Genomic DNA, 21000 nt, shown 5'->3' on the forward strand with positions numbered 1-21000 from the left:
ACGTGAGCCAGAGCCTTCCTTCCAGAGGCATGTTTTCAGGCCATGTAGGACCTGATCTCCCATGTGAAGAACCACCCGCTCACCATGGCTCATAGCTGCCCACGGTTGTTGGGCCACGTTGTTGGGCCACGGTTGTTGGCGCCTGTATATATGTAGTCAGTCATGCCCGGCTCCACCTCCACCCTCTGCAAGTGTGGCTGGTGTTGGTTTACATCCCCAACGGGCATGACCTAGACTGGGTAGTCAGGGTGCCGGATCACATCCTATTGTCCCTGGAATGGTGGATGAGCCCCGGGTTGGTGTTGCAGGGAGTTCCCTTCACAGCTGTGTCCCCTTTACTGACCCTGGTCTCCAATGCTTCGGACCTGGGCTGGGGAGCCCCCCTGGGCAAACTCAGCACTCAAGGCCACCAGCTGCGAGACGATCTGGCCCTCCACATCAAGGTCAGGCAGCTCAGGGGCAAGGTGGTGCAAGTCCTGACAGACAATACTGCCACGATGTATTACATCAAGAGGCAGGGCAAAGCCAGGCCTTTGACAAGAAGCTCCCAGCCTTTGGGACTTCTTTGAGTGGCAGGCCATTCATCTGGTAGCTGCACATCTGCCCAGGAGCAGGAATGTGTTTGCTGATAGCCTCAACAGGACCTTCTTGTCTCACCACGAGTGATCGCTCCATCTGGAGGCTGCCAGTATGATCTTCCGGAAGTGGGGAACTCCCTCCAGTGGACTTGTTCGCGTCCCGTCAGAACAGGAAATGCCACATGTTCTGTTCACTCTGGGGCATGGATGGGGTTCCCTGTCAGATGCTTTCCTGCTCCTGTGGTCAAGGGCCCTGATGTATGCTTTCCTGCCAGTGCCATTGATCCACAGAGTCCTCCTGAAGATCAAACAGTACAGGGCAAAGGTTATCCTGATGGCCCCCAAGTGGCTTCGCCAGCACTGATTCGGCACACTGCTGGACCTTGTGGTAGCTGCCCCAGTGCGGCTACCTTTCTGGCTGGACCTGCTGCCCCAGAACCATGGCAGTCTTCTGCTCCCAAACCTGGTGGTGTTGTACTTGACAGCATGGCTACTGCATGGCTGAATGCGGAATAGTGGGAATGCTCGGCCCAGGTTCAACAGGCTTTGTTGGGTAGCAGAAAACCCTCCACCAGAGCTACTTACTTGGCCAAGTGGAAAAGGTTCGTGTGTTGGGCTTCAGAACGACGCATCCAGGCTGAGCAGGCCTTGCTGCAGGTTATTCTGGAATATCTTCTGTACCTCAAACTCCAGGGCTTGTCCCTGTCATCAGTCAGGGTCCACCTGGCCACTATTTTGGCTTTCCACCCTCCGTTCCAAGGCAGGTCGGTCTTCGCTCATGACATGACAGCCCAGTTTTTGAAAGGTCTGGAGTGTCTCTGCCCTCTGTGACAGGGTTGGGCCAGATGGCTACAGGAGAGTGATAGAAGGCAGATATATTAGCCCCAGGTTAAGTAGGTCCCTTTTCCCTGGGTAAGGAACTTTCTGGAAACAATTAAGGCAGACAGGCGGATTAGAACACCTGCAGTCAATCAAGAAGCTGCTAGAATCAATTAAGGCAGGCTAATCAGGGCACCCTGGGTTTAAAAAGGAGTTCACTTCAGTTTGAGGCGCATGCGAGGAGCTGGGATCAAGAGGTGCAAGAAGCTGAGAGGGAGAAGGCGTACTACTGGAAGACTGAGAAGTACAAGCATTATCAGACATCAGGAGGAAGGTCCTGTGGTGAGAATAAAGAAGATGTCGGGAGGAGGCCATGGGGAAGTAGCCCAGGGAGTTGTAGCTGTCACGCAGCTGTTACAGGAGCCACTGTAGACAGCTGCAATCCACAGGGCCCTGGGCTGGAACCCGCAGTAGAGGGTGGGCCCGGGTTCCCCCCATCCCCTCAACTCCCTACTTGATACCAGAGGAGTTGAAATGGACTGTGGATTCCACCAGAGGTGAAAGTCTCTGGCCTGTTCCCCGATCCGCTAGGTGGATCAGCAGAGACTGCGGGGATTGTTCTTCCTTTCCCCATGCTGGCCAGTGATGAGGCTAACTGAGTGAAGGGCAGTTTTGAGCCATGAAAGTGGCCAAACTGAGGGCTGCCATGAACCTCTGAGGCGAGCAAACCCGCCAATAAGCAGAGGACCCACCAAGGCAGAGGAGGAACTTTGTCACACCTCACATCCGGGAGCTTGTCCTTCTTGGGACTTGAATCTCATGCTGTCGAGACTCATGGGGTCTCTCTTTGAACCTCTGGCTTCCTGCTCTCTTCTCTTTCTCTCCTGGAAGATGCAGTAAAGTCTGCTCACAGGGTGTCTGAGATCAGGGCTCTTATTTTAGAACCGCCCAACATATTCTACTAGAATAAGGTCCAGCTGCGACTGAACTCAGCGTTCCTGTGCAAGATAGTTTTCCAGTTCATACTGGCCCGGACATATATTTGCCTGTCTTCTTCCTGAAGCCTCATAAATCGGAAAATGCAGGTTGCACACCCTGGACGTCGGGAGGGTGCTGGCCTTCTTATCGACAGGACGAGGCTGTTTCGCAAGTCAACGCAGCTGTTCATTGCAGGGGCAGACAGGATGAAAGGTTGACCAGTGTCTGCTCAAAGAATTTCATCCTGAATCACAGCCTGCATCTGCTAATGCTACGAGCTAGCGAATGTGCCTTCACTGGCAATAGTCATAGCGCACTCAACTAGAGTGCAATTGTCATCAGTGACCTTCTTGGCTCAGGTGCCCATCTAAGAGATCTATAGAGCTGCTACCTGGTTGTCTGTCCACACATTTACATTCCATTGTGCGCTTACCCAGCAGGCCCAGGACGATGCTGGCTTTGGCAGAGCAGTGCTGCAAGCTGCAAGACCATGAATCCTGAGCCCATCTCCATTGGCACTGCTTGTGAGTCACCTAGAATGGAATCGACATGAGCAAGCACTTGAAGAAGAAAAAAAGGTTACCTACCTTTTGGTAACTGTTGTTCTTCAAGATGTGTTGCTCATGTCCATTCCATTACCCGCCCTCCTGCCCCTCTGTTGGAGTTGCAAGAAAGAAATGAGGGGGTATAGGGCCAGCGCATGATATACAGTACTCACGGGGGCACCACTGCCAACTAGTGTTCCCTCTAATTTTTCCCCACCCATGTGTGAAATGAATTTTATGTGCTATGGAGGTGATGTGTGACAGAGGGTTGGGGTGCAGGTGTGTGAGTGCTCCGGCTGGGGGTGTGGGCTCTGGGGTGGGGCCGGGCATGAGGGGCTCAGGGCTGGGGCAGAGGATTGGGTGCAGGGGCCTCCCCGGCTGCACCTGGATCCCAGGCTGGGCTGGGCTGCCCTGGCCGCGGCCGGTCAGGGCCTCAGCAGAGTTGGTGCCGGGGGAGGGGTCCACCGGCTGCGGCAGGTTGGCAGCCGGGCTAGGTGGAGGCTGGGGAAGGGGCGTCCCTCCCCCGGCTGCGGCAGGTCCCCGTGGAGGTTCCCTGAGCATCTACATGGTGCTAAGTAGGTTGCAGCTGCGCAGCTTACAGTGAACTTAGCTGCTGACCCTACAGATACCACTAAGGCAAAAATCTCCAACAACTGCGCACATGGGCACATGCACACCTAGAATGGAATAGACATGAGCAAAACATCTTGAAGAACAACAGTTACGAAAAGGTAGGTAACCATTTTTTTCCTTCCATGGTGCCAACAAGAACTGAGTCAAAAGATAGTCATTATTTATATTTTTCTCATTAATTGTGTATATTTGTAAATTTAACTGACCCACTGGGTACTGCCCATGCCTAACCTGACTTACTGCATGCTCTTTAGGCAAGGACTGTGTCTTCTGTCTTCTGTTAAGTGTCTACCAGACTTCTGGGCCTGTAAAAGCAATAATCATAATAAAGAAATGATACATGAGTTTGCAGTGAGATATGGCAACAAAAAAGGGCCAGTGCATTTTTGGGCTGCATTCACAGAGGCGTCACGGAGCAGGGAGGTGATGGTCTCTGACTTTATGGCCCCTGGTGTGACTGCATTTAAAATATTTAATTCACCTTTGGGCATATTATCACCAGAGCATTCTTGTCATACTGGGGGGAGTTCAAAGATCAGCACAACTGGCTGACAGGTGGCACCTTACAGGTATCGAATAAGTATAAAGAGTGAAGAGCAGGAGAATTATTTAAGGTGGTACAGGGAGAATCCAGGAGGAGGTGGTGTGTAAGAAAGCAGCAAGAGGAGAGGGATTTAGGAGGTTTTTATACTCAATGGTGAAGTATTGTGTTTATGTCGTCTTTGGTAGGTGCTCTCCTACGGATTTCCAGGCTTTTCCCCTGCAGTCTGTACAACACCCTAATGGACAGATACAACTGGACAAAGCATGAGGCTGCTCCATTTACTAGCTTCCTTCTGCCAATGCTGGAATACATACCAGCCAAACGGACAACAGCACTGAAATGCCTTCAACACCCATGGCTGAGTAACCAGTGTCCAGATCAGCCTTGTGACTCCTTCTCTGGAGATGGAACACAGAAAATAAGTTTATTCCACAGGACATAGAACTCTACCAGATGGCAAATCTGTTGAAGATGCAGGCCATAGAATTCATAGTGGAATTCAAGCATTGGCAGCCTTTCTCTCACTGTGTTCCTGTCCTTCACCAGGCTCCATTTCCCTAACACCATAATCCAAGCAGCCTGATTGAGTCTCACGCTCTTTCCTCAGCAGCTTGTCATCTGTTCCTATGGATCCATCGCCTCTGTTCCTGAACCTAGGTGCTTTTACTCCATTACTTTCCCATTTATTGCCACATCTATGAACCTGCCACCAATCTGTCTATGGAGATGGCATAACTCAACTTCCATATTGATTTCTGCAGAAGCTAGACTTCCATTAAAAGAAAAGTTAGGTTTCTAGTCCTCTGTGCAGAGATCTCTAGCCTGCTGCCTGCTGAATGTAGAAAGACACAAATAGTTAATGCTGTAGCCTTCTCCCTCAGCAGGTATAGAAGAGCTAAGCACACTGGAACCACTGTAGTTTCTCTGAATCAGAGTACAGGCAGTGCGAGGAGGCTCCATAAAGGGGTTTCATGGACCGACAGTGGTACTGCTGGAAGCAGATCTTTAGGCCTAGCCCCCTAACCAAGTAGGGAATGTTCATGGGCTCCATCAGTTACTCTAGATTTGGAGAAGCTGCCAGGCTTTGGGAAGGATTTCTTTCCCCTCAAATCTTAAATTCTGTGAGCAAAGCCCCTTTGCTTGACTTTTGCCTGGGGCAGGAATGAGGAAGAGAGGGGACCCGCAAGTCTTTTAGTGTGAACTATCTAATACAGCAGTTCTCAAACTGGAGTCCGCGAGTCATGTCCAGGACCGCCAGCCCCGCCAATCATCTCCTCCCCATTCCTCCCAGTACTTCCTGCAGGCCGCAGAGCAGCTGTTCAGTGGTGTGCAGGAGGTGCTGGGAGGGAAGGGGAGGAGCGGGGATGGGGCTCACTTGGGGGATGGGGTGGAAAGAGGCAGGGAAGAGGAGGGGTGGGGGTATGAAGACGGGGGGGGGGGGACTTGGGGGAAGGGTAGGGGTGGGGCTTGGGGCTGGGCTGGGGTTGAGCACCCTGGGGAAAATTAGAAGCCAGCTTGGGGGGTCTGTGAAAAATTTTAAATTAAAATTGGGGTCCTTGGGTGCTAAAGTTTGAGAACCCGTGATCTAGTACATTTTGATGATGGGTGTTAACTCTGACTCTAATGATGGTGAGTTGCATGTCAACACTTAACTATTTCCATGCTGATCATTTTATCAATATTACTCAGCTCCTCTGGGATTACAGGTAGGATGGGGAGGAGAAGAGAACTACCTTCTCTCCCCTTATCTGATCCCAGTACTGGCCTCCCTGATGCCATTTCCACAGCCCAGTTACCACATATGTGGATGCTTCTGTCTCACTGGCCATCCAGGTACCATTGCATTTGCTGAAGCTTTCTCAGTTGGATCCTGCATCAAAGGATATTCCAGCTGTTTTAGCTGCAGTATCTCATCTTTATATTTGTATGTTCTTTATCTTAAGCAGGCCTAATTCTGAAAAGGCTTCAGTTTAATTAATCCCTTTATTTAGGCAGCAGTTCTGCGGAAAAGGACCTAGGGGTGACAGTGGACGAGAAGCTGGATATGAGTCAGCAGTTGCCAAGAAGGCCAATGGCATTTTGGGATGTATAAGTAGGGGCATAGCGAGCAGATCGAGGGACGTGATCGTTCCCCTCTATTCGACATTGGTGAGGCCTCATCTGGAGTACTGTGTCCAGTTTTGGGCCCCACACTTCAAGAAAGATGTGGATAAATTGGAGAGAGTCCAGCGAAGGGCAACAAAAATGATTAGGGGACTGGAACACATGAGTTATGAGGAGAGGCTGAGGGAGCTGGGATTGTTTAGCCTGCAGAAGAGAAGAATGAGGGGGGATTTGATAGCTGCTTTCAACTACCTGAAAGGGGGTTCCAAAGAGGATGGCTCTAGACTGTTCTCAATGGTAGCAGATGACAGAACGAGGAGTAATGGTCTCAAGTTGCAGTGGGGGAGGTTTAGATTGGATATTAGGAAAAACTTTTTCACTAAGAGGGTGGTGAAACACTGGAATGCGTTACCTAGGGAGGTGGTAGAATCTCCTTCCTTAGAGGTTTTTAAGGTCAGGCTTGACAAAGCCCTGGCTGGGATGATTTAACTGGGAATTGGTCCTGCTTCGAGCATGGGGTTGGACTAGATGACCTTCTGGGGTCCCTTCCAACCCTGATATTCTATGATTCTATGATTCCTGAATGGTTTGTAAGTATATGCAAATACCACACTTTGATGGGTTTTGGGAATTGAGGGGTAAACACACTAAATACAGAGGGACCCTGGATTAAGTTTGGCAATTCCTCTGAGTGGTCTGTCTAAAGTAGCATCCTTTCTCAGACATTGGCCAGTACTTCATGTTGCAGAGAGAGGTGAATGAAACCTCATAAGGGACAATTATGCAGCAGCCTCCCCCTAGGGGCAATTTCTTCGTAAACCTGTTTAGTTGGCAGCTGGTTCATGGCTTGAGGCTTCAGGGTTTACAGACTATGCCTTTTTAATCCTGCTTAATGTAATTGCGATTGTTCATGTTATCCATATAATTATTCAATATCTTTCTGAATTCTGTCTTCAATTATATCCTGTGACTGAATTCCACATGCTGATTATGTGTCTGAGCATTATAACGCAGAGGTCAAATTAGAGGATTGGGCCAAAAGAAATCTGATGAGGTTCAACAAGGACAAGTGCAGAGTCCTGCACTTAGGACGGAAGAATCCAACGCACCGCTACAGACTAGGGACTGAATAGCCCGGCAGCAGTTCGGCAGAAAAGGACCTAGGGGTAACAGTGGACAAGAAGCTGGATGTGAGTCAACAGTGTGCCCTTGTTGCCAAGAAGGCCAATGGCATTTTGGGATGTATAAGTAGGGGCATAGCGAGCAGATCGAGGGACGTGATCGTTCCCCTCTACTGGACATTGGTGAGGCCTCATCTGGAGTACTGTGTCCAGTTTTGGACCCCACACTACAAGGAGGATGTGGAAAAATTGGAAAATGTCCAGCGGAGGGCAATAAAACTGATTAGGGGTCTAGAACCCATGACTTATGAGGAGAGGCTGAGGGAACTGGGATTGTTTAGTCTTCAGAAGAGAAGAAGGAGGGGGGATTTGATAGCTGCTTTCAACTACCTGAAAGGGGATTCCAAAGAGGATGGATCTAGATTGTTCTCAGTGGCAGCAGATGACAGGACAAGGAGTAATGGTCTCAAGTTGCCGTGGGGGAGGTTTAGGTTGGATATTAGGAAAAACTTTTTCACTAGGAGGGTGGTGAAACATTGGAATGCGTTACCTAGGGAGGTGGTAGAATCTCCTTCCTTCGAGGTTTTTAAGGCCTGGCTTGACAAACCCCTGGCTGGGATGATTTAATTGGGGATGGGTCCTGCTTCGAGCAGGGGGTTGGACTAGGTGACCTTCTGGGGTCCCTTCCAGCCCTGCGATTTTGTGATTCTATGGCAGGTTTCAGAGGGGCAGCCCTGTTAGTCTGTATTCGCAAAAAGAAAAGGAGTGCTTGGGGCACCTTGGAGACAAATAAATTGGTTAGTCTGTAAGGTGCGTCAGTACTCCTTTTCCTTTTCTGTGAATGCACTTGTGGGTCAGATTCACGTGGGCGCAGTGTTTCTTGGCCCCAGCTCAGACGGGTGCCCGCTGAGCCGTGCCGGTTGCTGGGGGCGGGGCAGGGCTGTCTGGCCCGGCGGCTGGGGGCAGTGGGGGAACGGTGGGGCACGTGGCCCCGGCTGGGGCGGCCTGGGCGGGGGTGAGCGGCCTTGGCCCTGCAGAGCGGCTGGAGGCGGGCGCAGAGACGAGGGACGTGGCGCGGGGGACGTTGGGTCGCGGAGGGGAGGGGCAAAGGACAGCGGATGACGGGGGGCATTCCTTGCCGGGGTGTGGGCGTGGCCGGGAATCACATGGAAGCGAGGAACAAATCGGATTGGGCTGGCTACGGCGGGCGCAGCCAATAGCGGAGCGGAGCGGCTGCAAGTCACGTGGTGGGATGGAGGCAGATGAGGCGCTGCTGGGGCCGTTGCGGGAGCTGGGGGTGCCTGAGGCGGCGGCGCGACAGGTGAGCCGGGGTGACCCCTGCCGGGCGAGCCGGGCCGGGCCGGGCCGGGCCTGGCCTCACGCCGCGCTCTCTCCACCCTGTAGGCGCTGGCCCTGACCGGGAATGTGTCCGCGGAGGCTGCGGCGCAGCTCTACTTCGGCGGCCTGGAGAGGCAGGTAGGAGCCCGGGGGGGGCCCCTGTCCTGGCGGCGCCCCCCCACCCCCCCCCCCGCTCGCGCGCGGAGCCCGGGGCCCCTGTCCTGGCGGCGCCCCCCCACCCCCCCCCCCCCGCTCGCGCGCGGAGCCCGGGGCCCCTGTCCTGGCGGCGCCCCCACCCCCCCCCCCCCCCGCTCGCGCGCGGAGCCCGGGGCCCCTGTCCTGGCGGCGCCCCCCCCCCCCCCGCGGAGCCCGGGGCCCCTGTCCTGGCGGCGCCCCCCCACCCCCCCACCCCCGCTCGCGCGCGGAGCCCGGGGCCTCCACCCAGGTTTCTTTTTCAGGAGCAGGCGGATGGTGGCGGCTGCTACAAGATGGTGTTTGTGGTGAACATGGAGCTCGCCATGGGCGTCGGGAAGGTAAAGTTCACGGGTGGCCCGGAGAAAGCTTCGAGCAGCCCAAATTCTGGCCGGCCAAGGTGCGGGGAGGGGGTGGTCGCCCGCCCTGCCCAGACTGCGGAGCCACCTGTGAAAAGAGCTAGGTGCCAGCCAATGAGAGGTTTGGGGTCCTTTTCCCCTTCAAATCTGGGAAGGTGATGGACTGCCTCCTGCTGAAGGCCTTACTTGAATGCAGAGGACTTGTGCCCCTATTATCACACCAGTGGGAGGAGTGGCTTCAGTGGCTCACCCTATTCAGATGTAATGTTTCATCTTACAGATAGCAGCCCAGGTTGGACATGCAGCTGTTGGCCTGTACCAGTTAATACAGGAAAAATCCACTGGGAGGGAGATGATCTGCCAGTGGGATGAATGTGGGTAAGATGGTAATGTGTGCCTGACAGACAAGTGTCCAGGCATCCCTTTGAATATATGTTGTAAAATTCAGAGACAAAGTGGAGCACTCTGACTCATGTTGGTCAGGCTTCCTTGTTGGGAGGGAGGGTAAAGGATTGAAATAACAGGCAATATCAAAGACTAAGCTTGAGGGGCAGTAGCAGCAGAGCTTTCACACTGGATTCTCCTTGGCTGTCCCTCTTAATCTCCCCTGTCACTAATTTAGCATTCTCACTAAATGGTTCTTCAAGCAGTTGTCTGAAATGGTTGAACAGATAAAGGTGAGTCGACATCAGAATGTTCTCATTCTACTTGGTAGTTAAAAGGGCCAAAAGGGGGAGGAGCCTTTCTGATCTGGGTTTTTTGTGTCTCTTGTAGATAATTTATCTGACATTTAACTTAATAAATTCAGAATAACTATTCTCGTATCTGAAGCAAATGGGTTTGCAGTTGCTAGATGAATGGGAGATGGATCTCTAACTGTTTTGTTAGGCTAATGACTTCCTTAGCTTGTACACTGCTCCCCCAGTCAAGCAGCCTGTGATAAGAGGTCGCAGGACAGTAGGTGCTCTTTCTGATCACTTGCTTTTTCCTTGTTAGTGCAAAGAAGGTTGTAGTTCAAGGATCAAACACTGCCCACCTGATGGATCTCCGAGCATTGGCTTTGAGCCTGGAGCTGCCAACGTACCTGGTGCAGGATGCAGGGAGGACACAGGTAACCAAGTTAGGAATTGAGGGCATGTGTGTAACTAATACAATACATTTGGCACTTTAAAAGGGCCAATGTCCCAAAGCTTGAAAACAATTGTGAGCAAAACTGGAAGGAAGAATTTAAAACAATATGAATAATAATTGGAAGTCACTCTAAGAAAACTTTACTAGATGTCTTAAAAACCCCATCATTCAACAATTATCAAATGATTCTTCAGTTAAACTGTTCTAGTTAAGGGATTTGAAAGAAGTGATTACATTTAAAAAAAATTAGAGGGGGAAAGTAGACACTGATAGCAATGACAATAAATTAGCAGTTTCTGGAGTAATAGTGTTCCAGAACAGTGCAATGCGATAACCTGTAATCACTGAGGGGGAGAGTGTATGTGCCTGTGAGTGAGCATGCCAAACACAAGGTCATACATCTAGGATCCAGGAATGTAGATCCTAGGGATGTAAAAGGTTAACCGGTAAGCATTAGGCTTACCATTAACCAACCTTAACCGTTAGCCCCAGCTATGTCGGACTGGTTGGCTGGACCCACTTGTAGGCTGGGGGACTGCATCCTGGAAAGCACTGACCCTGATAGTGACTTAGGGATCAGGGTGGAAATCAGCTGAATGTGAGGTCCAATGCAGTGTTGTGGTTGAGAGCTAATGTGATCCTTGGATGATGTAGAATTAGGGAGGTGGTATTAACTTTATATACAACATTAAGGAGATTACTGAAATGCTATGTCCAGTTCTGGTGCCAACACTCTAAAAACATGTTGGAAAGGGTTCTAAGAAGATCCACAAGAACGATTTGAGTTTTTATTGTGTGTACTTTCCAGACTAAAAAAGCTAAATCTATTTAGTTTATCCAGGAAGTTGAGGTGACTTGATCAATCTGTAACAGGGGTGGGCAAACTTTTTGGCCCGAGGGCCACATCTGGGAATAGAAATTGTGTGGTAGGCCATGAATGCTCACAAAATTGGGGTTGGGGTGCAGGCTCCGGGGTGGGGCCAGAAATGAGGAGTTCAAGGTGTGGAAGGGGGCTCTGGAGGGGGGGCTGGGGATGAGAGGTTTGGGGTGCAGCAGGGTGCTCCAGGCTGGGATCAAGGGATTTGGAGGGCAGGAGGGGGCTCAGGAATGCAGACTCTAAGTGGCGCTTACTTCAAGAGGCTCCCAGAAGCAGCAGCATGTCCCTTCTCTGGCTCCTACGTGGAAGCGTGGCTGGGAGACTCTGCGTGCTGCCATATCTGCAGGCCCTGCCCCTGCAGCTCCCATTGGCTGGGATTCCTGGCAAATGGGAGCTGCAGGGTCGGCACTTGGGGCAGAATGGAGCCCCCTGGCTGCCCCTACGTGTAGGAGCCGGAGAGGGGCCATGCCGCTGCTTCCGTGTGGAGCGGCCCCCAGACCTCGCTCCCCAGAGGGAGCTCAAGGGCTGGATTAAAATGGCTGGCAGGTCAGATCCAGCCTGCAGGCCATAATTTGCCCACCCCAATCTATAAGTACATACACAGAGAGAAGATCTGATGGTGGAGGACTCCTGTCAGACCAAGGCATGACAAGATCCTATGGCTGGAAACTGAAGCTAGACAATTCAGACTACAAAAGGTGCAAATTCTTAACAGTGAGGATAATTAATCATTGGAACAACTTATGGATATGGTGGACTCTTTCACTTGAAGTCTTTAAATCAAAATTGAATGTTTACCATCATCTGAATTGCTGTTGACACAATTGCATGTTCATCTCTCCACTGCAGATTCCAGCTGGATCCTACACTGTACTTGCCATTATCGGAGAAGAAGGAATAATGAATCAGGTGACTGGGAAGCTGAGGCTGTTGAACTGAGAGCAGCACCAAAGCCTATTTTGGGCTGTACCTGACTACATGCCGTGGAATTTGCAAGTGACCTCTCTGCAATGTGGAGGCACCTGTTAACAGCATCTCGGGCCCTTCAGAGAGTCATGGGAACCAGATGGCTTCTCTCCTTTCTGCCTGCTGGAGCTCAGGGGAGGCGTGCTGCTGGAGTGAAGAGGCAGCACTCTTCTTCTGTCTGAGGGAGTCCGTCTTGCTAGCCCAGGATGGTGAGAGGCAGGGTTGCTGCTCTGCTGCAAGTGGATCAGAGAGACTGCTGCACAGTTCTACCTCTAGCTTCCCTAGAATTGTCTTGGAAAAACAAGGCTTGTATTTTCTGAAACGTGCTTATGAACAAGATGAAATTCTGACATACCTTGCCTTTTGCTGAAGTCTGTGTGGTGAGCTTATGACTCTGTTCATTCCCACTGTCAATATAGCCTGAAATTCTAGAGTCTTATTGGAATCCAGGGAATGTACACTGCCATGCCGAGGATGGGAGGGCTTTTTATTTTTGTGGAGGGAGGTGTATGTCCTTTCATCTCCTGCATAAAAATGGGTTTCAAATATTGGATGATTAAATGACTAAGAACATAGGTTTATGGGGGTCAGCTAGATAAGAAGGGACAATAAACCTTCCTGTTTCAGAGCTGGGAAGACATTTCCCTTATGGGCAGGTTATTCCATAATTGCCTTCTACGGGAATTTCTTGCACTTATGTATCTGGGACTGGCCACTGTCAAAGACAGGATATAGGACTAAGTAGACCGGGATGGCCACCCTATGGCTCTGGAGTCACATGAGGCTCTTCAGAAGTTAATATGTGACTCCTTGTACAGGCACCAACTCTCCAGTGTGCCGAGGGTGCTCACTGCTTAATCCCTGGCTCTGCCACAGGCCTTGCCCGCACTCTACCCCTTCCCACTCTCCCCTGAGCCTGCCATGCTCTCACTTCTCCCCCAGAGCCTCCTGCGTGTCAGGAAACAGCTGATTGGGAGATGCTGATTGGCGGGGCTGCCAGTGGGCAGGAAGCACTGGGAGGGGAGCTGATACAGGGCTGCTAATGTATTACTGTGGCTCTTTGACAATGTACATTGGTAAATTTTGGCTCCTTCTCACGCTCAGGTTGGCTCCCCCTGAAATAGACACTTGGTTTGGCAATGCCTATTCTTCTAAAGCCTATTCTGGTAGTATAAATTGAATAGCGGCAGGGGTGCAGGCTTGATCTTGTTATGAAATATACTGTTGAAATAACTACTGTAGGTGAGGAAAATGGGTATTAAATTAGGATTAATATTTCACATTCAAGAGGGGAGGGAGGTAATTTTTTCCCCACCCCTAACATCCTGCTTTTAGGTCTTGGTTGTGGTTTTGTAGCACATGTGCTTAGGTGGAATTTCTAGTGAACTTTATTCAATCCAGTCGGTAGAAAATAGCCCTGGGTGTTTTGGGTGACAGTAATGGCTTTTAGTTATGTGTAGGCTTGGCTGATTGTATCTGTCTTTAGGTACTGGCCGATGGCAGCAGCATCCAGGTTTGCATGGTTCTGTAGTGTTCATTTTTTGCCCATAACACCTCCATGCCAAGTACCCCATACAGAACAGTTCTGGAATTGGAAGAGGTGAAACTGTGGCTGTCCCATGAACTGGATCTTATTACTGTGGTCTGAACTGCCAAGACACTTTTTTAAAAGTTACATATACTGAGGGGGGAAAGAAGCAGAGGCATTGCTTTGTCATAAGGCTTGTGACGAGAACCTGCTTAGACCTCCTGTATTCCCTATGGAGAGACACTTTTGGCTTACACGATATGGTCTCCACGCTAAACTTGGAGGCTTGTTAATAAGCAAGGTGTTGATGTGCCTGAATAGTTTCTTGGGGGGGAAACCCTCATGCTTGTCTGTAGTGTCAGTGTTAGAAGATAAGAACAGCCAGACTGGGTCAGACCAAAGATCCATCCAGCCAAGTATCCTGTCTTTCGTCAATGGGCAATGCCAGGTGCCCCAGAAGGAATTAAGAGAACAGGTTAAAGTGATCCATACCCTGTAACGCATTCCCAGCTTCTGGCAGTGTAGGTGCTTAAAGTTCACTAACAGCACTTATTATCTGTTTGTACTTCACCTGCGTAGCAAATTTAAGACTTTTTGTCAAATTATAGGAACGTGCCTATGTTGCAGATTGCAGTAGAACGTGCAAGATGTTATGGAAATAAGATCCTTTGCTGGAGTAGAGGTGACCATTTTTATGGCAGTCACAAACTTCCTGAAGTCAGGGATGACTTTTAATGGAAACAGTGCTGTTAAGCACACAAGTAATGTTGGATATTTATAGCTAACTGTAGTTGCCCAACAACTGGTAGATGTTTTCTGTATCATATGTTAATTTAAAGAGGGAAAATAGGTTTGTGAATGAAAACTGATGGGTGCCATCTGAATAAGATACTCCACCTGTAAGAGTTGGAGGTGCCCTATAGAGTGGTAGAATAGCATTAAAATTGAAGCACGAGACCTGGACTCAAGACATCTGGATTCAGTTCCTGGTTCTGCCACTTTCTCCCTGTTTGTTTGCTCACTATAGAAACTGAGGCTGTATAAGTACCTAGATTTACAAAGTGATGCTGCAGAATAACCATGCAACTTAAATTGCACTAGTAGCCAGAGGCTCCCAGTAGCTCCTCATTATGCCCGGTGTGGTACAACCTGACATGGACCCTGTCCCAAAAAGAAGTATTTCCTGATGGTTGTACTGTTCTGATTTGGTTTTTGTTACAACTTGTGTTACCTAGGGAGGTGGTAGAATCTCCTTCCTTAGAAGTTTTTAAGGTCAGGCTTGACAAAGCCCTGGCTGGGGTGATTTAATTGGGGATTGGTCCTGCTTTGAGCAGGGGGTTGGACTAGATGACCTCCTGAGGTCCCTTCCAACCCTGATATTCTATGAACTTTTATTTGTCTTCAGGAAGAGAGTAGAATATCCCACTTTCCTTCTTCCACTTCCCTTTTCATGGGGGAAGGGGGAGTGGTTTCTATAGTTGCCTGGCTTATTCAGCATTCCCTTTGTGTATGACTCAGGGGCAGTACAGGAAATGCTCTTGTTGTAGATTCTCCATTTGCTGTGGCTGAGACTCTGGGAAAAGGAGAGAACCCATGAGTTCAGTGGGGTCCTGAAACAGCTGCATGTTGAATGATTTGAATGACTGTCTGTTTTGAACATATCTGATAAGAAAAGGTGCTACTGAGTGCACTTGAATTCTTGCCTGCTGATAGCAGCAGATTTGTTTAGGCTGTTCCTGGGTAAAATATGAGCACAGCTGTCAGGTATGATGTGGTTACATCATCTGCTTTGGAAGAATCATTGGATGAGATGCTGAAAGCTCTGCATAGTCACCTGTGTGCTCTACAATCTCAGGGATAGGTAAAACCAGGAAGACACATGGCCCACGGTAGTTCAAGATATTCAGTGCCAAACTCTATTTTTTTTCAAACTTTGAGACTGTTCCACATGACGGCATCATGATGATGCAGCTAGAGAATTTAATGCTTTGGAAACATTCTAACTTCCAGAGTTTCCCTAGATTTTTTTTTTGGCAGGCACTGTACCAGAGATTGGGGTGAGAATGTCTTCAGAGTCTCATCTGCCTCTTGCTGCTCTAGGTGGCACTCCTGTTATGTCCTGTCTTCTCTGTTGCTATATCCACCGTGAGTAGCAATCTTCAAAGCAGCAGTAGTGATGAGGTGGAAAACCCTTTGCCACACCAGCTTTGCTAAAGAGGCAGTAGGTAGGTGAAGATATTGAGACTGTCTGCATTGTGGGGGAGATGGTATTTGAAAGGATTATGGGGAGAGCAGGCCAGGGCAGTATCCTCTTAGAGTGAAGGTAGCGAGACTGGAAAATGGGGCAGGGTGCCTGCTGTAGTGGAGATGAGGATTTCACTGGAGAGTGCTGAGAATCCTCAGGGTCCAGGCAAAGCTTGAGTGAACTCTGAATTAAAGAACATAATAGACCTGTTGCAGTATAGAGAGGAGTAAGATGCCACTTCCTGCTGTCCAGTCACATGCTGTGCCCTATGTACTTAAAATGACTTCACAATATGTATCTTGTCATACAGTGTGTGTAGAGACTGCATTTCCTCCACAAGATGGCCCTCAATTGTGTTTCAGATAAGACTCTGGGAAGCTGCATCAGTTTGTTCTCTAGATCCTGCAAGAGGATGGGAGGAGTTAGGCTGTTGGATTATATGCCTGATTCTAAGTGAATCAGGCTTGGGGTTTTCAACTTTTTTTTTCTAGCCCTGTGCTGAGATCTCTGAGATTAGTGCAGTGACTAAAGTGACAGGAAGCATGTTGGCTGCACCACTATTAAATGTGTCCTCCATTTGGCATAGGAACAAAGCCATGAGGAAAAAATGCATTACCCACAATGTTCAGTAAAGTATCAGGAGGTAGCTGTGTTGTCTGTATCCACAAAAACAAGGAGTCCGGTGGCACCTTAAAGACTAACTGATTTATTTGGGAATAGGCCTTTGTGGGTAAAAAAAACCCACTTCAGATACATCTGAAGAAATGTTTTTTTTACCCATGAAACCTTATGTCCAAATCTGTTACTGTTCAGTAAAAGTAACATGAAAAGGCAGCTTGTCCTCTTCAGACGTTTTGCAGTAGCCCCATCCCCTTGCACTAGCGACAGCGTGACGAAGACCTTGAGGAAGACGAAGCCACTCTTTCCGTTGGGAAATCAGTGAGGAACATGCTTCAACGGGACTCATCCTTCAGCTGCAGCTGGAAAGCTGCCGGGGAGACTGGCTCCAGTGTGCAGGGAGGTGACCCTGGCACACTTTACCTTGTCATTAGGTCCCCTCAGAGCATCCAGGAATTAATGTTCGCTTTCCTACAGCGAGCGAAGACGGAGTTCAGAGGGCAGGGCCTGGTCCACAGCTGCCCTTCGCTCAGTTAGCTGACCTCCTCCTGCAGAGGCCTGCGAGCAGAACGCTGCCAGGCTGGGAGAAAGGCTTGCCTGGGCCAGCGTGTCTCTCTCTCGGTGTTACAGCAGGCGGGTGATAGGTGTGGGGCGAGCCACCAACGGAGGGGCAGTTAACCAGCTCGCCGCTCGGGGGGGGGGCGCTGCGCGGGTTCTCCGCAGGGCTCGCCGCTCGGGGGGGCGCTGCGCGGGTTCTCCGCAGGGCTCGCCGCTCGGGGGGGGGGCGCTGCGCGGGTTCTCCGCAGGGCTCGCCGCTCGGGGGGGGGGCGCTGCGCGGGTTCTCCGCAGGGCTCGCCGCTCGGGGGGGGGGCGCTGCGCGGGTTCTCCGCAGGGCTCGCCGCTCGGGGGGGGGGCGCTGCGCGGGTTCTCCGCAGGGCTCGCCGCTCGGGGGGGGGCGCTGCGCGGGTTCTCCGCAGGGCTCGCCGCTCGGGGGGGGGCGCTGCGCGGGTTCTCCGCAGGGCTCGCCGCTCGGGGGGGCGCTGCGCGGGTTCTCCGCAGGGCTCGCCGCTCGGGGGGGGCGCTGCGCGGGTTCTCCGCAGGGCTCGCCGCTCGGGGGGGCCCCCCCTTTCAGCAAGCCTTACCGAGGGGCGGCCGCTGTCCCCGGGTCTCTAAGAGCTTCCCAAGGCCCAAAGCCGCCCGCTCCAGCGGGCCGCGCCGCGCGCAGGGCAGGCCCCCCAGCCCGGCCTGCGGCTGGAAGGGGAAACCCGACCGGCCGCGTCTCTGCGCGAGCCGGGCACCAGGCGCCGCGGGCCGGCGCGTCACCCGCTCCGCGTGCGGGGGCGCGCCCCAGCCGGGAGCCCCCAGGGAGCGCGCCTCCGGCGCGCGGCCCCCTTCGTCGGCTGGGCGGGGAGGGAGGCTGCGTGCGCGTGCCCTGCGAGCCCTAGGAGTCCGGTTCGCAGACCGCCCCACCCCTTCTGTCTGCCACGTGTCCCGAGGCGGGAGTTACACTCCGGGAGAGGGGCGCACCCACGTGGTGCAAGCGGCGCCGAGCCAATCATAGGCCGGCTCTTCCCCGCTCACGTAGCGCAAGGCGGATACTTGTCCCTAACTGACGGGAAGCTCGGCCAACCAGAGCATACTTTCAAGACGGCCTGATACACCCCGTAGCCAATAGGAACCGCCCTTGAAGCTGCGGCGGGGCTCCTGTACTAGCAGTAAGGCAGCCGCTCGCGCCTTTTCTGTGTCGTCGCTACCCCCATCGCAGTGGCAGCTTGGGACACCAATAGGAAGCCGCCTCTGTGGCGAGAGCCACTGGGCGGGCCAACTGTAGCCAATGAGATGTGGGAATGGGCGTGGCCTGCTCAACCAGGGGCCAATCGAAAGTGTGAGGAGGTGAGGCTCGAAGAGAGGCTGCTGCCAATATATGGTTGAAATGGGTGGAGCTAGGCGGCGGTGCAGCCAATGGCGAGTGGCAGTGGGCGTGTCCGGATGGCCCCTGGCGCCAGCGCTGGGGAGCCCCGTGCTCTCAGTGCCGTTTCCGCCAGGCCCGTGGAAGAGGTGCAGCCCCTGGTGCTGAGGGGGAGGGGCCGAGGCTGCTGCCGCCGCCGCCGCCGCAGAGGGTCTCGGTCCCGTCTGCTGCCCAGGAAACGCCGTGGCGCCGAGCCGGGCCTAGTGGTGCGCGGGGGCCCGGGCATCGGGCCGGCCAGGTAGGGGGCGGGCTCTGGGGGGAAGGGAACCCCGGGGCGCCCGCAGGGTGACGGGCCCGCGGCCTGCGTCCCCGGTAGCACCTCACGGGTGCCGGCCGGCTGCAGCCGCTCCTGACCTGCCTCTTTCTCGTTGTGGCCGCCGCCGCTCCCTCGCTGCCCTGTCTCCGTCCCCGCGGGACTGCGCGAGAGGAACTCCGCGCTGGGGGGTTGGCGGGGGGGCACCCGCAGCCCAACCGCGCGCGGGGAGGAGGAAACGAGCCCGGGGGGGGGACCGAGCCGAGCCCGGGGGGGGGCAAGCGGGAGGGAATCTCGGCTGGGTGTGCGGAGGTGTTTGTACAGATGGGAGCCCCAGCCAGGGTATGGGGGACTACCCAGCTCGGGGGCTGGTGGGGACGGGGACTCCTCGCTCGCTGCCAGAGGGAATCATGGCGTTTCTCCTCTGTGTGTGCATCTGCCTGTCTTGGGAGGACAGAGTTGTCGCTATCGTGGTCGAGGGTGATTTAGATTCTGATTAATTCAGTTTGTTTTGGTTCCCAGGCAAGTCTGTGTGTGGGTGGTGGCCGGTACAGTGGAGGGCTTTGTCAGTTGCCTTTGAGCTGCTTGTAGAGAGAAGGAGAGGGGAAAGTCACTAGTGTGGGAAAGCCCCCTTTTGTGCTAATCACGTCTAGTCCAAAATTATTGCTTCACAGGAATGAGAGGATCACCCTCTGTCTTGAAGCAGCCTGCTCTGGGCTGCTGTTTCCTTTCCTGTCCCTGCTGTCAGCTCTGAGCTGCTGGTCCCTTCGGGGTATGGGGGAGGAGGTGTTTGACCTGCATTTTCTGCTTTCTCATGGTGCCTGTACAGTGTGCTCACTAATAATCCTCTCCTCTTTTCTTGCCTTGTGCTGGAGGCTGCAGCACGGATTTTCCTGCATTGGGTTGTCTGTCGTGTGTTTCCTGCTGGGTGGCTTCCCAGCCTCCCTACCTGGCTGTTTAGGCTCAGGACCTAACTAAAACACAGTTCATGTTTTTAACAGCATACAGCTGTGACAAGGTCACCTGTGTCTCCAGCAGCTCGTCCTTGGATGCCAATGGCCTACTGTTCAAACAGAGCTCCTTTGTTGTATGTCATATGTCTTGTAAAATGTTGGGCTTGGCTGTCTAAGCTGGAAAGTGGCTCTGGGAAGAACTTCACATTCCTGTTCCCTGACAGAAGGAAGGAACCGAGATGTGGTTCCTTGTGCTACTAAGCGGGGAAAATTGATGTAATAAAGGGGATTCTCAACCAGCAGCAGATAGTCTGTTGTGCAGAGGGGTACTGGGATTTTATTGTACAGTGATTAAAATATACTATTGGGATTCTTCCAGCTCTCTGCAGAGGCCAATGCTGCTTTAAGGAGATAATAGCTCTTTGCAGGCCTTGCAGTGGCCTCCTGCAGTCTCTCTCTGTCCCATTATGTAATTGGAGTGTTTAAGGTTCACTCAGGCAGAGGTTGTGGGCAGGAGAGTGAATTAATATCTTGTGGGGGATGGGACTATTGTTGCAAAACCCATGATTTTGGTAGCATTATTTTTTTTTAATTTCCAAATTGACACTCTGGAGGTGTTGCTGTTAAAAGCAAAAATCTAAGGCTAGACAAAGAGTTCAGTATGCCCTTAATAGGGAGTAGGAGTTTCCCTTTTCACCTATGAAGGAGGTACTAGGAATTTTTCTGTAACTGGCCCAGGAAGTCATTTTGTTTCCAGCCTTCTGGCTTGAAGCACAAAGGTGAAGGAAGGAAGGAGGGTGTTGCTTTGCTTTGGATCCTGTGGGTAAGTGTTCAAGGCAGTGACAGCAGCTGCAGTTGGCTCTGGAGCTCTGGTTGCTACGTGAGAAGCTTCAGTAGTGCTGGCTGCTGTCTCCAGGGAAGGACAGCAGAACAGCCTCCATTAGTACTGTGCTTAGGAGATGGCTGGTTCCTGTTCAGAGAAAGGGCTTTGCTTTTGCATTTCCATAGCTCTGAAGCAGAAGTGTGTAAATCTTGCTCCAGCTGGATAAAACTACAGGCTGGATTTCATTGTTTGGTTCACAGAATTGCACTAGTATGTGGGCTGGAAACCCTGAGCTGGCTTTTTTTAGTTGTTTCCAGCTAAACATACTAGTGCAATTCTGTTCAAAATTCAAAACTGTTCAAAACTAGTTTCCACTGTTGCTGTAGCCGTGTTGGTCCCAGGATATGAGACACAAGGTGGGTGAAGT

General features: G+C 52.0%; 3 protein-coding genes across 4 annotated transcripts in view; all 3 read left to right on the forward strand.

Moving 5' to 3' along the window:
- Positions 1-4573, forward strand: part of LOC311524201 (SRSF protein kinase 3-like) — a gene marked incomplete at its 5' end in the record, with an annotated part of 36671 nt that extends 32098 nt beyond the window's left edge. Inside the window, one exon of the mRNA XM_084635083.1 lies at positions 4283-4573. Within this exon, the coding sequence (XP_084491209.1) occupies positions 4283-4539 (257 nt within the window). The 3' untranslated portion in view covers positions 4540-4573. The remainder of the gene's footprint in view (positions 1-4282) is intronic.
- Positions 4574-8493: 3920 nt separating this feature from the next.
- LOC311524224 (putative peptidyl-tRNA hydrolase 2) lies at positions 8494-12538 on the forward strand. The gene is made up of 6 exons (XM_084635102.1): positions 8494-8642; positions 8726-8797; positions 9118-9192; positions 9491-9588; positions 10207-10321; positions 12068-12538. Exons 1-6 carry the CDS (start codon positions 8574-8576, stop codon positions 12155-12157), a joined length of 519 nt encoding a protein of 172 aa, XP_084491228.1. The 5' UTR covers positions 8494-8573; the 3' UTR covers positions 12158-12538.
- Positions 12539-18588: 6050 nt separating this feature from the next.
- Positions 18589-21000, forward strand: part of SETD5 (SET domain containing 5) — a 173355-nt gene continuing 170943 nt past the window's right edge. The window contains exon 1 of one of the 2 annotated variants that reach the window (XM_084634172.1): positions 18589-18782. The gene's annotated coding sequence lies outside the window, so the exon portion shown is untranslated. The remainder of the gene's footprint in view (positions 18783-21000) is intronic. The other variant, XM_084634171.1, reaches the window with a different exon arrangement.

Source organism: Lepidochelys olivacea (genome assembly GCF_965140295.1).
Source record: "Lepidochelys olivacea isolate rLepOli2 genome assembly, chromosome: 7".
Taxonomy (NCBI): Eukaryota; Metazoa; Chordata; order Testudines; family Cheloniidae; genus Lepidochelys; species Lepidochelys olivacea.